This window comes from Myotis myotis, unplaced genomic scaffold (assembly GCF_014108235.1).
Source record: "Myotis myotis isolate mMyoMyo1 unplaced genomic scaffold, mMyoMyo1.p scaffold_m19_p_6, whole genome shotgun sequence".
In the NCBI taxonomy this organism is placed as follows: domain Eukaryota; kingdom Metazoa; phylum Chordata; class Mammalia; order Chiroptera; family Vespertilionidae; genus Myotis; species Myotis myotis.
This window is the reverse complement of record NW_023416368.1, coordinates 68,189,855-68,206,403: the sequence shown is the minus strand read 5'-3', so window position 1 is coordinate 68,206,403 and position 16,549 is coordinate 68,189,855. Positions and strand designations below refer to the sequence as shown.

The window sequence follows — 16,549 nt, the reverse complement described above, 5'->3', positions numbered from 1 at the left end:
ATTTAGGCCTACATTTGAATTTGGGAAATGACATTATGAAAGATTATGAATATCTCTGGAATGCTGTATCAAAGTTGGTCAGAAAGTTTGATGTTGGAAAGCCATTTCCTCTGAGAACAACACAACTTAATTTTCTTAAAAAGGACCCAGTACCAATCAAAGGTAATAACACTCTAAGTTAATCTGAAATATATATAAAGCATCATTTCTCTGAAAATATTTTGAAAGTACCATTACCTAAATGCTGCAAGTATAAACACTTTTCTGGCACTATGCAGTTTAATAATAAATTACCCTTGTTGTCATTTCATCAGGGTGATATGCTATGATTATAGTTTAGAAATGTTATATGTTTTGCTTGTAACTAATGTTGTGATTAAAAAAAAAAAAAGCCAGACATAGGTTACTGCCATTTTCATTAATTTGACAGTATATAGATCAAGTGATAATAATCTCTTATGGCCAACCATTGAGATACCAAACATCCTATCTAATAATAGACAAAGATGGTAATTGACTGTACCTTTGCTACGCCTCCCATCAGCTAATCAGTGTGATATGCAAATTAGCTGCCAACAAAGATGGCGACTAATTTGCATACTGCAGGCAGGGCGGGACAGCGCGAGCTGCCATCTGGGCCCTGTGTGCAGCCCCGCCCCCAGCCAGGACCCCATGGCGATTAGAGAGCAGGAAAGTGCCGCCCACAGGCAGCACCCAACAGGGCCTGACGCCGGGTGCCCTGGCGATCCAGCGATCAGTGAGCAGGAAAGTGCGGCCTGTAGGCAGCACCCAGCAAGGCCTGCTCCTGGGTCGCCGGCGGTGATCCCAGAGCAGGAAAGGGTGGCCTGCAGGCAGCACCCCACCCTGGCCACAGCTCAAGGGAGAGTACAACAATCAGTGGAGGCCAGGAGCCTGAGAGATCAACAGAGAGGAGCGCCTGCTCCAATCCTCCACGGTGTGGCTGGGGCCAGGCCCCCAGCAGACACACACACACACACACACACACACACACACTCACACACAGTGCCTGCTCTGAGCCTCCAATGTGGCTGGGGGCAGACCCCCAGTGGGGACACACACACACACACACACACACACACGGCAATTGCTCCGAGCCTATGTGGCGCGGCTGGGGGCAGGCCCCAGTAGACATACACACACACACACACACACACACACACACACGCAGGACGCCTGCTCTGGCCTCTGCTGCCAGACTGTGGCCGTCAGTAGGACATACCCTGAGGGCTCCCGGACTGAGGGGCAGGCTGGGCTGAGGGAACCCGACCCCCCAGTGCACGAATTTTGTGAACCGGGTCTCTAGTCTTTTTATATAATGATAGCTAAGCTGAAAACAACAAAATGGAAATCCCAGGGCCTAAAATAAAGAAAGTCTGCTCCCTGGGTAATGCCAAGTAAATCACTGAGAGTTTCTGGTTATTGATCTGCCCTCCCAAGCATTTGGGGCTCCGATTAACTGTATTAGCAGATAACTCTAAGCCACCTTAGTTTACAGGATTTTCTGCCAAATATTAGTGTAAATACAAATTTTCAAACAACAAAGGAAATAAGCCCTAAGAAAAACAATAAGAGAAAAAAACTAGAACTCTTAAATACTTCAGATTTTGTAATTACCAAATCTAAAATATGCTATATATGTGTTTTAAATGTTTTAAAAAAAATATGAGACTTGACACATCAGAAAATAAAATACTATAAAACATCATTTTCATTTTAAAATAACCAAACTTTTAGAAATGAAAATATTATCAACAGATGAGTTAAGAAGCTGATTGAATTTTGCTAAAGAGAATTTGTGAACTAGAAATTGATCAAAAGAATTACATAGCACTAGAGATTAACACATTTTACACCTTAAATTTACACAGCTGTATGTTGATTACACTTCAATAAAACTGGAAAACAATTTATAAATAAATAAAAAACAAACAAATATAAATAATAAATATAAAAGTGATGTTAAAATATATGAAGAAGCCCTGATTGGTGTGGCTTTTGTTTAGAGCGTCATCTGTACACTAGAAGGTTGCGAGTTTGATCCTGGTCCAGACGTACACAGGAAGTGCTTTCTCACATCAATGTCTGTCTCTCTCTCTCTCTCTCTCTCTCTCTCTCTCTCTCTCTCTCTCCCTCCCTCCCTCCCTCCCTCCCTCCCTCCCTCCCTCCCTCCTTCCCTCTTCCTCTTCCCTCCCCTCCCCTCTCTTTCAAATCAGTAACCATACCTTTCGATGAGGATTAACACATATATGAAGGATAGAATGAAGAAGTCAACCTTTCATTTGAAGATTCAGAAGGAGAGATTGAGTCAATGTGGGTTGGGAAATAATTGAAGAGATCAAGGTTGGGCATTTGCTTGGATTGATGAAAGATAAGAATTTGCACATTCAGGATGTATTATGAATCCCAAGTGGAATAAATTAAGCATGTAGATATTCACACTCTTAGGCAAATACACTCACTTGAAACAATAGAATAAAATTGTAGAATATAGAAATAAATATCTTAAAAGAATTAGTTACTTATAAAGGAACAAAAAGTCTAGTAATAGACTTTTTCAATAATAATAATAGAAGTCAGAATAGAGTGACATTATATATAATTCTTAAAATAGAGTTTATGAATGAAGGAGTAATATGGATATTTTCAGAAATACAAAACTGATTTACCCATCATCAAAGCATCGCTGATGATATTTCTATTTGATGAATTTCAGGAAGAAGAAAATGATCCCAGAATGAATGAGAACAAAAGCTAATGGGGTTTAGGATGTACTGATAGAAGGATATTTTTCATGACATGGAGAGAGAATATATATCTATCTTTCCTCTTTCCTTGTGTCAGGATAAATTCCACCAGGCAGAAACTAAAGTGCCAGTAGTCTATTGATCCCAGAAAGATCAAATAAGTTAGTGGTAAGATTAGATAAGGAAGAGAGGAAAATAAATGCAGGACAAGTTAATGAATAGATTTCCACTGTGGGCAACTACAGTTACATTATACTGGGACTCTCCGCCTTTGGTTGAGGACTACTCTGGAGCATTAAATTCTTAGCACTGCTCCACATGGACCATAAGATAAAAAGTGCTCAGGCAGAGAGCTGTAGAGCTCAGGCAGGAAGGTGTTCGGCAAAGATAGAAACAGTGAACACCAAGGGGTAATGAGCAGAGCAATGGCAGGTTACCTAGAATTATGAACCAGATACTAAATAAAAGCTTTTATATGCCAACTATCATATACATGTGGCATGCATGTGATATGTATGATATTTACCTGCCTACCTACCTACTTAAATTATATCTACTTGTTTATATTCTACTGTTTTCCAAAATGTTTTAATGCAGGAAATAGTTTTCTAGGAAGGCCTGGAATTTAATAAATGTAAATAAGATCAATGAAAAATGTTTTTTAATGTAAATTTTTAGAAAATAATGTGTAATAGTCCTGTATGAAAGTTTCACATTTGGCCTTGTCTTAATATTTTGTTTGCAGACACCTCGAAGGAAAAGATGCCCAATTTGGGTTTTATTCCAATGTCATCTGAGATGGTTGATAAATTTGTTGGAGACATTTTGAAAGATTTGCCTTTCCTAAAGAGGTATAGGGCCAAAAGTGCCCCTATAAACACTTGTATGGAGTAGAAAAATTAATCATTAAAGATTCTTTGAACTATAACAGATTATATTAGATATAATATGTGTTTGTAAAATATATGAGTTTGATATCAAATTTATCAATGTCCTTTGATTAATACTAGGTGAAAATCAACATGTTTTAATCTTAGAGTAAAATCACTCGAGCTGCATGTTTTTAATTAATGAATTCATTAATATTTTTTGACATTGATGGGACTGTTTAAAACATCAAGTGGATTCTGGATTATTAAGCCTATAATAAACTGCTCTTTGGGTTCAGCTATTTATATCATATCACAGAAAGAGGAAAGGGGGCTTAATTTTTAAAAATAATATGATTGCAAATTATAATCTGTGTTATGTTATATTAGAATGCCTGTACTTTAAAATATGAATATATTTCTTTTTATCTCATAGGGATGATCCGATTGTAACTTCACTGGTGAAACATAAGGCATTTGATGAACTTGTACATTGGCATTCTCACAGACCCCTTAGTGATGATTATGATAGGGCAAAGTCCGCTTTTAATGGTGAGCTCTGTGACTCTGGTGAAATAAACTAAAACCAATTTCATTCTCTGTCTTTTATCTCAGAATGAAATATCAGCATATTATGTGCCACAAATTATATTTCTTGAGTAAGACTAGTCCAGAAAATATGTAGGTGAATGTCAGTAAAGATGGTAGAGAAGAGTCCCATTTCGTTTACTGACAGTCATATGTACATAGGTATGTCGGTGTCTTAGGAGGAAGTACACAAAGATGGTATTTGTCCCCACAAAAGTTAGGAGCTGTCTTAAGCAAAGACAATTTATAATTAAAGAATTCTGTGTATTCCTTGATGTCAAAAATATTGAGGCCATAGTCTTTCAAGCAATTGCAGTTGCTTTCACACCACCCAATTGACAATGTTTAACAAGTGCCATCATTTTATCTGCCTTCATGCTTAGGATGGTAGGAACTATAAATGGAGCCCCATAAGACCACTAGTGCCATGGTCGGCAAACCGCGGCTCACGAGCCACATGCAGCTCTTTGGCCCCTTCAGTGTGGCTCTTCCACAAAATACCATGTGCGGGCGCGCACGTATAGTGCGATTGAAACTTCGTGGCCCATGCTCAGAAGTTGGTATTTTGTGGAAGAGCTGGTATTTTGTGGAAGAGCCACACTGAAGGGGCCAAAGAGCCGCATGTGGCTCACGAGCCGCGGTTTGCCAACCACTGCACTAGCAGTACATCAACAGAGGTTGAATTAGGGATCTGGTGTCCTTGGATCATTCATTTCACCTTTGTTCTATGCTCACACCCACTCCTCCTTCCTGCAAGTTGACAAAACTTACTTTCAGGAGAATCTAGGAGTGTGCACAGTAAGCATGCTCATATGAAATAGTCATCAACCTGCTATAAACAACTATCAAGATCCTGCGAGATGCAAGGGGATCTTTTACATCAGCGGTTCTCAACTTTTGGGTCGCCAGCCTTTCACAGGGGTCGCCTAAGACCATCGGAAAACGCATATATCATTACATACTGTTTTTGTGATTAATCACTATGCTTTAATTATGTTCAATTTGTAACAATGAAAATACATCCTACATATCAGATATTTACATTACGATTCATAACAGTAGCAAAATTACAGTTATGAAATGGCAACAAAAATAATTTTATGGTTGGGGGTCACCACAAAATGAGGAACTGTATTAAAGGGTCGTGGCATTAGGAAGGTTGAGAACCACTGTTTTAGATGAACCATTAATATCCTTCAGAGTGGTTTGATTTGATATATGTAGACATAGAAAAATTAACTAGCGTAGTTATTCCCTTTGAGTATTGTACTTTTTCTTGGGTAAGGGAGTATGTCACATCTTGACTGTTAAGATTTACTCTGTTATTAGATTTTACCATAGTGTAACTTTTCCTCAGCTTCCAAGCTCTTGATTCTGTGGGTATGGTCTGGAGTAATGATTTTTCCTTTAAGTGATGCAAGAAGCTAGCATATCCTAAATGGCTATCTTCTTGACTCTGCCTCTACTTTCCTTTTCTTAACTTTAGTCACAAGACATATGACAAAGGGAATGCCTAGAATCTGTCATAGCATCCTGATATTTGCTTTGAGAGGTAGATAATGAAAGAATGCTTTATCATTTATATCCTTTAAATAAAGTAAGGAATTATTCTACAGACGAGATAGTCTGAGTTAAAGATCCCCTCTTTAACAAAAGTGAACAATAAGTTACTGTTCCAAACTCAAAAAGAAAGTGCATGTTAGATTGGGATGATGTGAATAATTCATGAGAATACTATTGAAGAAATGCAGTTGTATTACATTTTGTCTTTTCCTTTTCAGGAAACTCTAGAGATCCTTATTACCTTAAATCTCTGCAAAAGTATCAAGTTTTTCAGCGATTTTATGGAAATTCATTAGAATCAGTCTCTTCCAAACTCATTGTAACTCAAGATGTCAAGCCAAAGAAGAATTTCAGTAAACCCAAGACCAAAAAGGCAAATGTAGGTTCTGTAAATTCTATCAAAATATTTTACTTTTTTTGCCTCTTTTTAAGCTATTTTGTTCAGTCTCTGGTAGTTTCTTACAATGCTATGCATATATACTATATATGTGCATATATATACTATATGCATATATACTATATATGCATATATATACTATATACGAATATATATAGTATATATATGCATATATAGTATATATGCATATATACTATTATTTTATTTACTTGCTAAGATGCTCTAATCTGCATATCTCAAATATATATATTTATTAACAAAAATCACCTATTATTTTATTTACTTGCTAAGATGCTCTAATCTGCATATCTCAAATATATATACTTATTAACAAAAATAAAACTAAAGGCTTGGATGTAAAAACATTGAGATAACAGTAAAAATATATCTAGCTCTTTGGGAGTTCTGGTTCAAGATGGCAATATAAGAGGTTGCTGAACTCACCTCCTCCCATGGACACACTGAATTTATACCTTGCTTAGTTATTCCCTTTAAAATTCCCACTGAAGGAAATCCAGAAGCTAGCTAAATGGACTCTTACACATTGGGTGCATGAGAAAAACCCCCAATAAAACAGGAAGACGAAGCTGAGATATAACTCTTGCAGTAAGCCCCACCCCTGGCACAGTGACATACAGGGTGGGGCAAAAGTAGGTTTATAGTTGTTCATATGGAAAATAATGCAATAATTAATAAATAATAATAAAAGAATAAACTCTGTGCTTTTGCATATTCACAACTTTAAACCTACTTTTACCCCACCCTGTAAAATTAGGAAGGAACACAATTTTCATCTCTCCCTCAGGAGGAAGGGTTTGGACCCAACATTTAGTACCCCAACTTTAATAGGCTCCCAACATATATACTCTGAATGCCAATGGGGCTTGCTTCCACAAGACCCATAAGACAATACAAAACAAAGACACAGTTCTTAGCAGGCTTGAACTATACTTGCCTAGCTATCCCTTCCAGGGCTCAGCCAGAAGCAGCCAACTAAAACACCCATCTCCCATCCTTTCCCTGAAGGAATCCATTTTCATACCTTAAAAACTGCTGCCTCTTCTCATCTCTATAACCTGCTTCAGGTGGACAGTGTAATAATGTAAATAAATGTAATGTACTTTGCATAAGCCAAATGGTAACCACAAAGCTAAACCATATAATATATAGACAAAAGAGAAAGAAATCTAAGCATTATAGAAAATCATTAAATCACACAGGAAAAGATAAGAAAGGAACAAAGGAATTATAAAATTAGCCAGAAAAAAATTTAACAAAATGGTAATTGTAAATCAGAACCTGTCAATTATTTTAAAGATAAATGGACTAAATTATCCTATCAAAAGACATACACCGGCTGAATGAATAATAGCAAAAGACCCAACTATATGCTTCCTACAAGAGACTCACTTCTGCTATAAGGACACACATAGATTAAAAGTAAAAGGATGGAAAAAGATATTCCATGTAAATGAAAAAAAAAAACAGGGGTAGCCAAGACCGGTTTGGCTTGGTGGATAGAGTGTCTGCCTGCGGACTGAAGGGTCCCAGGTTCGATTCTGGTCAAGGGCATGTGCCTTGATTGCAGGACATCCCTGTGGGGGGTGTGCAGGAGGCAGCTGGTCGATGTTTCTCTCTCATCGATGTTTCTAACTCTCTATCCCTCTCCCTTCCTCTCTGTAAAAAATCAATAAAAATATATATATAAAAAAACACACACACAAAAACCCAGGGGTAGCTATACTTACATTAGAGAAAATAGACGTTAGGTCAAAGACTATAATAAGAGAGAAAGAAGGTCATTATATAATAAGAAAGTTACAAACCTGAAAACTTTTTCTCTAAGATCAGGAATAAGACAAGAAAGTTTACTCTTTCCACTTTTATTCAAAACTAGAGGCCTGGTGCATGGATTCTTACACTGGTGGGGTCCCTTGGCCTGGTCTGTGGGAAATGGGCCCAAATCAGCAGTCTGACATCCCTTGAGGGGTCCCGGAGTGCGAGAGGGCATTCTGCAAAGTTGCTGTTGCTCAACAGCTCCTGCATCTGTCCCGTGGAGGTCGATGCACATCATAGCTACCGGCCGGTTGGCCAGTTGGCCAGTCTCTTAGGCTTTTACATATATAGACCAGAGGTCCGGTGCATGAAAATTCATGCACTGGATGGGCAGTCCCTCAGCCCAGCCTGCCCCCTCTCATAGTCTGGGAGCCCTCAAAGGTGGGAGGTGACCTGGTGATCAGGGGAAGGCAATGCCCCATCACACCTCTGCTGCTGCCACTGCTGGCAGCACAAGCCTCGGACAGCTTTGGTTACCTGAGCCTCGGGCAGCCCTGGATGGCTGGGCAGCCACTATCCAAGGCTTGCCTGTGCCTCTGGCTGGTCCTGGGTGGCTGGGGAACTGAGGGGAGGGGGGGACTCCAGAGGCAGGCATGCAGAGTGGCTGGGCCCGCCTTGGGGCAGGCCTGGCCTTGCCGCATGCCTGCAGCCCCAGCAGGGATGAGGGGACTGGGTGCCACCATCTTTTAGCTGTGGGCGCTGCTATCTTTGAGGGTGGACCAGTCAATTAGCATATTCCCTCCATATTGGCTGTGGATGCCGCCATCTTTGAAGGTGGGGAAGTCAATTAGCATATTCCCTCCTTATTGGCTCTGGGCACTGCCATCTTTTTGACAGTGTGAGGGTCAATAGTATATTCCCTCTTTATTAGATAGGACTAGTGGCCCAGTACATGAAATTAGTGCACTGGGGGGTGTCCCTCAGTCCAGCCTGCACCTTCTCTAATCTGGGACCCCTTGGGGGATGTACAACTGCTGGTTTAGGCCCGATCCCACATCCCTCTCACAATCTGGGACTGCTGGCTCCCAACTGCTCACCTGCCTGCCTGATTGCCCCTAACCACTTCTGCCTGCCAGCCCGATCACCCCCTAACCACTCCCTTGCCAGCCTGATCGATGCCTAACTGCTCCCCTGCAGGCCTGGTTCCCCCCAACTGCCCTCCCCTGCCAGCCTGGTCACCCCTAACTGCTTTCGCCTGCTGCCCATCTTGTGACCACATGGGGGTGACCATCTTTGATCACATGAGGGCGGGCATCTTGTGCGAGGGTGTGATGGTCAATTTGCATATTATCTCTTTATTATATAGGATAGTACTGGAAGTCCAAGTCCAGCTAGAACAATTAGGCAAGAAAAAGAAATAAAGGCATCCCAATTGAAAAGGAAAAACTAAAACGGTATCTCTTTGCAGATGACATGATAGTATATGTAAAAGCCTCAAAGACTCCACCAAAAAGCTGTTAGAATCAATAAATAAATTCAGTAAAGTTGCAGTACAAATCAATAAACAAAAATCTGTTGCGTTTCTATACACAATGAACTATCAGAAAAAGAAATTAAGAAAACAGTCCCATTTTCAATTTCATTTAAAATAATAAAATACTGGCCTGGCCAGGTTGCTAAGGTGGTTGGAGTGTCATCCCATACATCAAAAGGTTGTGGGCTTGATTTCTATTCAGGGCACATATCTAGGTTTCGGGTTCAATCCTCAGTTGAGGTGCACATGGGAAGCAACTGATCAAAGTTTCTCTCTCATCTCTCTCTCTCTCTCTCTCTCTCTCCCCCCCCCCCCAGTGAGAAAATCAATAAAAATCATATTCTTGGGTGACGATTTAATAAAAAAATAAAATACTGAGAAATAAATTTAACCAAGGAGGTGAAAGAACTGTACACTGAAAATTATAAGATATTGATAAAAGAAACTAAAAAAGAAACAAGGAAATGGAAAGACATTCTATGCCTATGAACTAGAAGAATTAATACTACTAAAATGTCATACTACCAAAAGCAATCTAAAGACTCAGTACAATCACTATCAAAATTCCAATGGTGCCGAAACCGGTTTGGCTCAGTGGATAGAGCGTCGGCCTGCGGACTGAAGGGTCCCAGGTTCGATTCCGGTCAAGGGCATGTACCTGGGTTGCGGGCACATCCCCAGTAGGAGGTGTGCAGGAGGCAGCTGATCGATGTTTCTCTCTCATCGATGTTTCTGACTCTCTATCTCTTTCCCTTCCTCTCTGTAAAAAAATCAATAAAATATATTAAAAAAAAAAAAAAAATTTAAAAAAAAAAAAAAATTCCAATGGCATTTTCACACAAACAATTCTTATATGTGAAATCTAAAAAAAAAAAAAAAAGAAAAAGAAAAAGGAAAAAAAAAAAAGTCAAACTGCTAGAAACAGATAGTAGGAAAGTTGCCAGGGGCTGGGAGTTAGAGGAAATAGGGAGAGGTTAGTAAAAGGGTACAAACTTTCAGTTCTAAAAGAAATAATGTCTGAGGAGCTCATAAAACATGGTGAGTATAGTTGATAACATTGTATTGTATGATTGACATTTGCTAAGAAAATAGATGTTCAATGTTCTAACCATAAATAAATATGTGAGGTGATGAATGGGTAAATTCGCTCAATGCGGGGAACCCTTCCAAAATGTATATGTATATCAATCACCAGTATTTACACTTTAAATATCTTACAATGTTATTTGCCAAGTATGTCTCAATAAAGCTGAAATTAAAAGAGGAAGTCCATGAAGAAATGAGGACATTTGTTCTTATAGTAAAAAGCAGCTTCCCCAAGCTGAACTAGGTGGTCATAATTTTTCTGTCTGTCATGAAGACATTTTTTATAGCCAATTTTATTAATGAGAACATCCAATTACAGCTTTCTTCATTTAGGGCTATCAAGATGTACCTTCTTCGTTTTTGTTTTTGTCTTTTGTTTTTTTTTGAGAGGTGATAAAATGTCAAGTTTGTAAAAATCCTCATTACATAGTACAGGTTCTAAAGACAAAAAAATTCCATGCTTTTTTTCCTTCCGCATTGTTAGAAATTAAGTAAACTCATGGGAATTAAATACCCTCAGTACTATATAAGTGTGGTCTTTTGGCAGCAGTGTAATAGATCTACATATTTAAGAAAAAATCATTTTCAAAGGCAAAGAGCCAAGGGACATCCTTGTCCTATTGAGACAAAACCATGCTGAGTTAACCCAAGACAGTACATTTGGAAGATTAAAACATCGGGAAAACTCAATATTTATTGATTAGAATTAAACACTGAGAAAGTGATGGCAACTAAAATTGACTTCATTATAGGCAAAGTTTAAGTATTAATTTCATGACTGACCAGAATAGTGCAAGATTTGTCAGAATTATCTTGCGAATACAGCAATTATCTAACTTGCCTTTGTATATTAATAAACCTAAATGGTAAAAATCTAGTAAAAATGGCTCCATCTTGTGTTTAAGTCAATTGGAGATGCATATCTAGATAGCGCAAATCAGTTGTACTTCTGTTGCTTCTTTTTCCCATTCCTTTCCGTTGTTTTCTTTATATTCCTCATTCATTCATCAAATATTATAAACTAAATATTTTGACTTATAACATCTAGACAACTCAGTTTCAAGGATATTAATCTAGAGAGGAAGTATGACAAGTGAAATCACAGCTACAATACATGTGATGAGTGCTTTCATAGTTGCCCAGGAAGAGGAGGAATACATGACTTAATCTTAAGAGAATTAGGAAAGGCTTCATGGAAGAAATACCTTGAGGGACAAGTAGGTGACCATGGAGGAATGCAAGAGGGAACCAATTCTAGAGGTAGCAGCAGGAACCAGTGCATGAAGACGTGAAAAAAATAGTGCCCTGGTGTTTCTGATTTTGTTATATTTACTCTTTGATTTATAATATAGATCACTCATAAACCTAGAAAATCACCTAATTTTTATAGTCATTAAATTAAAATGTCATAAGTTTTCAATTACAAGAGGCTTTAATTTTAAGAAACAGACACAGACTAAAATTGTGCCTATTCAAGAATGGGATGATGGTCCAAAAAACTAATATACACTTAAAAATATTGTCTCATTCATGAAATATTGGAATATTTCCAACTTGATTCATGATATGTTTCTTTTCATTTTTGGGCAGGAGACAAAGGCTGAAATAATTACTAGAGAGAATAAAAAGAGATTACTTGCCAAGGAAGAACAAAAGGAAGAGAATAAGTGGAGTGTTCTCTCACACTCCATTGAGGAGGAAATGAAAGATAATTTAAACTCTGGAATACAGAACCTGGAAGATTTTTTGAAATCATGTAAAAGTAACTTGGTGAAATATCAAGTTGAAATAGTAGGGTTAACTGCCTGCTTGAAAGCATGGAAAGAACATTGTAGAAGCCAAGGAAAAGGTATGTGATCCTATGTTTTTTATTTTGATGAATTGGAGAATTTTAAAATAGAATGATGATAACAGTCACCTATTAAGTGGAAATTTGTGTTAGAAGCTTTAGACCCATTATCTGATTTTATCCTTACACAATTCCTCCAAGTATTCTTCCCTCTATTTTATCAATGAGCAACGAAAGCTCAGAGGGGTCCCAGTGGCAAGTATTCAGCACATTCATAAACAAATTAAAATCAAAGAGAGGTTTGAAGAAATTACAAAGTTGTAGGAATGGTTAAGGGAACCCACAAAGATGCTGAGGCACCCTGGAAGAATCTGTCATTCATCTTTGAGATCTGAAATACGAACATTTTCTTTCTGGGTAAAATTGGGATCATGTTTATTATCTTACTGAGTTCTTCCAGAAGTTGCTGTGGTTCCATGCACTCTGCTTTGCAATTTCTATAATAGATAATAGAAAAGAAAAGAACAGATGGGAAGAAGAAGATAAAGGAGAAATAAGACTGGGTAGAGATATGTAAATTGATAGCCCGTGAAATGATCATGTGCCATATCTCCAAACTGACAATTGTTCTGAGTAAAGTTAATTGATGTCCGTCTTGAGGTTCTCTGCCCTTGAATCCGCTTAACACAGGCTCACTAGGTTCTTTATTCCCCACACTCTCATTCTACTAACTTCAATCTGTTCTAGCAAAGTCACCCTTTCACTGTGGATTCCATTACAGTGGAAAGCCTGAGACTTGGCTTAGGTGTTTCTCCCAAACCAACATGTTGTAAGAGAAATCAGAGTGAACAGTGGCTTACCCTCCTGGAGAATAAGAATAATAACATACTAAATTTCTTTTGTAGCTTCTTATAGCATTTAGTAGGTGTTTGGTAATATTTGTTGAACATAGGTTGATTAGAAGATAGGTAAAATCAAAGACAGCCTTAAAATGGTAAGTATGGAAAGATTAGCAGTGGTGAGTATAAAAAGATTATATGTGCATGACTATAAAGCAGTGATGGCGAACCTATGACACGCGTGTCAGAGGTGACACGTGAACTCATTTTTTGGGTTGATTTTTCTTTGTTAAATGGCATTTAAATATATAAAATAAATATCAAAAATATTAGTCTTTGTTTTACTATGGTTGCAAATATTAAAAAATTTCTATATGTGACATGGCACCAGAGTTAAGTTAGGGTTTTTCAAAATGCTGACATGCTGAGCTCAAAAGGTTCGCCATCACTGTTATAAAGCAACGAAGAGGAATTAGCAAAGTCTGTTCTGGCAGATATATTATGCTGATTGAATTGAGAGGCTCCATTGATTATGCCAAATACTTATTTGTGGTCAAGAGTAGATCTCAATAAATATTGCTAAGTTTTTAACTAGGTATTTAAAGTCATCCGAATATTTTTCTTTGAACACAGTAGAGAAGGTGTGAAACTAATAGGTGGAGAAAACATTTGTTGTTCCAAGAACTTGCACAAATTTGAGCTTTAATGATCTTATTTCTATCATGAACTATAAGATTTTTCTTTTTCTTCAACTTTATCCATAGAGATGATATTTATATAGTTGCACTTTAATATTATTTTATTTAGTATTTTGTGTTCCAAAACCTCCATCAATATTAAGATAGTGAATTTAATTAGGTCAAATTGATAGCCTGGATGACTACTCTCGGATAACATAAATTTATTGTTTTTGGTGGTCTTTATAACAAGTGTGTTGTTCTTTGCCAAGGTGAAACCGCAAAAGATTTAAGTATAGCTGTTCAAATGATGAAAAGGATCCACTCCTTGATGGAAAAACACCCAGAATTTTTGCAAGAGGCAGATTGGCAACTCATAGCCAGATGCCTTAAGTATTTAGGATTTGACGAGTTGGCAAGTTCTTTAAATCCAACTGAGGTAATGTTTTTAAAATAGTTCCATTTTAATAGAATAATTATTAGGTATATATAAAGGGTCTTGAAAATACAAATCACCTCTTCTAGGTGTTTTTTACTGAAAATATTTACTTTGAATTCATAATCATTATTAGTAACTTAGCTGCCCAAATTTGAAGCAATCTGGAGTTAGAAAGCTTGTACAAGTGTTTGGACAAACATTAAATGCCAGATAATCTATGCAGACCTGTAAAACTAAGCCTATGTTTAATTCTAGCAAAAAATTTAAACAGTATAATGGGATTCTTCAATTGTCTTTACATATACTAGATTGTAGCTGCAAACATCTTGATGGGTTTTTGAAAACTTTGATGTCTGCTAATTTACTCATGGTTAAGATGATGAGTAGGTGCTAAAATACTTCAGCAAAGATATTACAAGATTTACAAAAGTTTTAAATTTTTTCTCATAAAATGTGCTAGTAATAAATGTTTTAATTATTTGAATGATGTTATAATTTAAAATCACTTTCAAATGAACTTTTAAAATAATGTAGGTTGCAGAAGATGGCATAAAGGAGAAGAAAAAGAATAAATATTCAATTGGCATTGGGCCTGTTCGGTTTCAACTACAATATATGGGCCATTATTTGCTACGAGATGAGAGAAAAGATCCAGATCCCAGAGTTCATGATTTTATTCCTGACACATGGCAGGTAATGACTGAATGAAACAGGCCTTTGTATTTATTATTAAATGTGATCTGAGGATTTTTTCATTATTGTGGTGCTACCTATTATATTTGTCATTAACTTCTTAATATTGAGTCATATCATTAAAATTATTTTGTTATTGGGAATGTCAAGTGTAGACTTTTTTCAACCTAAAGAAAGTGAAATTTTTATTTTGTTCATTTTTTATTACTAGACCATTCCTTGGAGGTACTCTGATGAGTTCACATGCATATTTTTGAAGTTGTGTGTCATCCAGTTGTATCATTATGGAGCAGCCTCCAAGTTTTCCCTTTATCAGTAGGATTTAATATGTAAATCTATAAATTGTGCACAGAGAAATTTGGCACATTAAACTGTGTAGACAAGTGTTTATATATTTACATGCCTCATCTGTTACCATAATAGCTATTCTTCTACAAATAAGTGTAAAATTGGTATTAATGGGTATAAAATTAGGAATGACATGGTGTGTTTCTTCATAGACTAAACAATATAAAATTGCTAATAAATTCAACATGTTTACCTACAAAAGTGCAATTACATAGTTTCAATCTAATGGACTGTCCTATTCAGAATCTGACTTCATCTTTTTGTTGTTGTTTAATTTTGCGGAAGATATCAGAAATGTTTACTTTTATTTTACATTGCATTTTCTTTCGGAACAATTAAGTGTTGACTTTTTTAAAAAACTTAGTACCAAAATGAAAAATTTTATCTCTAAGGGTGATGCCCCAAGGATTTTGCTTTGGAAAATCAAAGGAATTCAGAATGAAATGAGAGACTTTGTTCAGCACCAAGATTGCAGTCAACCCCAAGACCTAGTCCTACCCCACAGTGGCTTACAGTCTGCCTACACTGATAACTTTAGGTTTACATTTCTGAGTCTTAGGCATTTTTTTCTACACATAGATTGCACAGTCAGAGCCTAGATAGTAGTACATCTTATGCTCTAATTCCCCAAGAAAATTTAATCTCCCATGGTTCCTTTTGATATAGGATAACTTAACACTAGTCATAATTGTGGGCTCCAAGTTTTTTTTTACTTGTAGTGGTTCTTATTTATTTATTTTAAATTAATTTATTTTTAATACTCCCTTCACCCATTTTTGTCCCATTCCTCACCCCCACCTCTGGTTCTTTGGCAACCTCCAATCTGAACTCTTTCTTTCTTTCTTTCTTTCTTTCTTTTCTTTCTTTTCTTTCTTTTCTTTCTTTTCTTTCTTTTCTTTCTTTTCTTTCTTTTCTTTCTTTTCTTTCTTTTCTTTCTTTTCTTCCTTTTCTTCCTTTTCTTCCTTTTCTTTCTTTTCTTTCTTTTCTCTCTTCCTTCCTTCCTTCCTTCCTTTCTTTCTTTTTCTTTCTTCTCTCTCTCTCTCTCTCTCTCTCTCTCTCTCTCTCTCTCTCTCTCTCTCTCTCTCTCCCCTTCCCTCCCTCTCTCCTCACCTGAGGATATTTTCCCATTTTTAGAGAGAGTGGAAGAGAGAGAAAAGACAGAGAGAAATATTGATGTGAGAGAAAC

At 37.1% G+C, this 16,549-nt stretch overlaps 1 protein-coding gene across 4 annotated transcripts in view; it reads left to right on the top strand.

Annotated features, from left to right (window-relative positions):
• Nucleotides 1–16,549, top strand: part of LOC118658976 (probable ATP-dependent RNA helicase DDX60) — a 102,166-nt gene that overhangs the window by 28,686 nt on the left and 56,931 nt on the right. For all 4 annotated transcript variants that reach the window (XM_036314865.1, XM_036314866.1, XM_036314863.1 and 1 more), the window contains exons 10-16: nucleotides 7–162; nucleotides 3,511–3,616; nucleotides 4,071–4,186; nucleotides 6,004–6,164; nucleotides 12,169–12,427; nucleotides 14,156–14,322; nucleotides 14,857–15,015. In XM_036314865.1, the coding sequence (XP_036170758.1) occupies nucleotides 7–162; nucleotides 3,511–3,616; nucleotides 4,071–4,186; nucleotides 6,004–6,164; nucleotides 12,169–12,427; nucleotides 14,156–14,322; nucleotides 14,857–15,015 (1,124 nt within the window). The remainder of the gene's footprint in view (nucleotides 1–6; nucleotides 163–3,510; nucleotides 3,617–4,070; nucleotides 4,187–6,003; nucleotides 6,165–12,168; nucleotides 12,428–14,155; nucleotides 14,323–14,856; nucleotides 15,016–16,549) is intronic.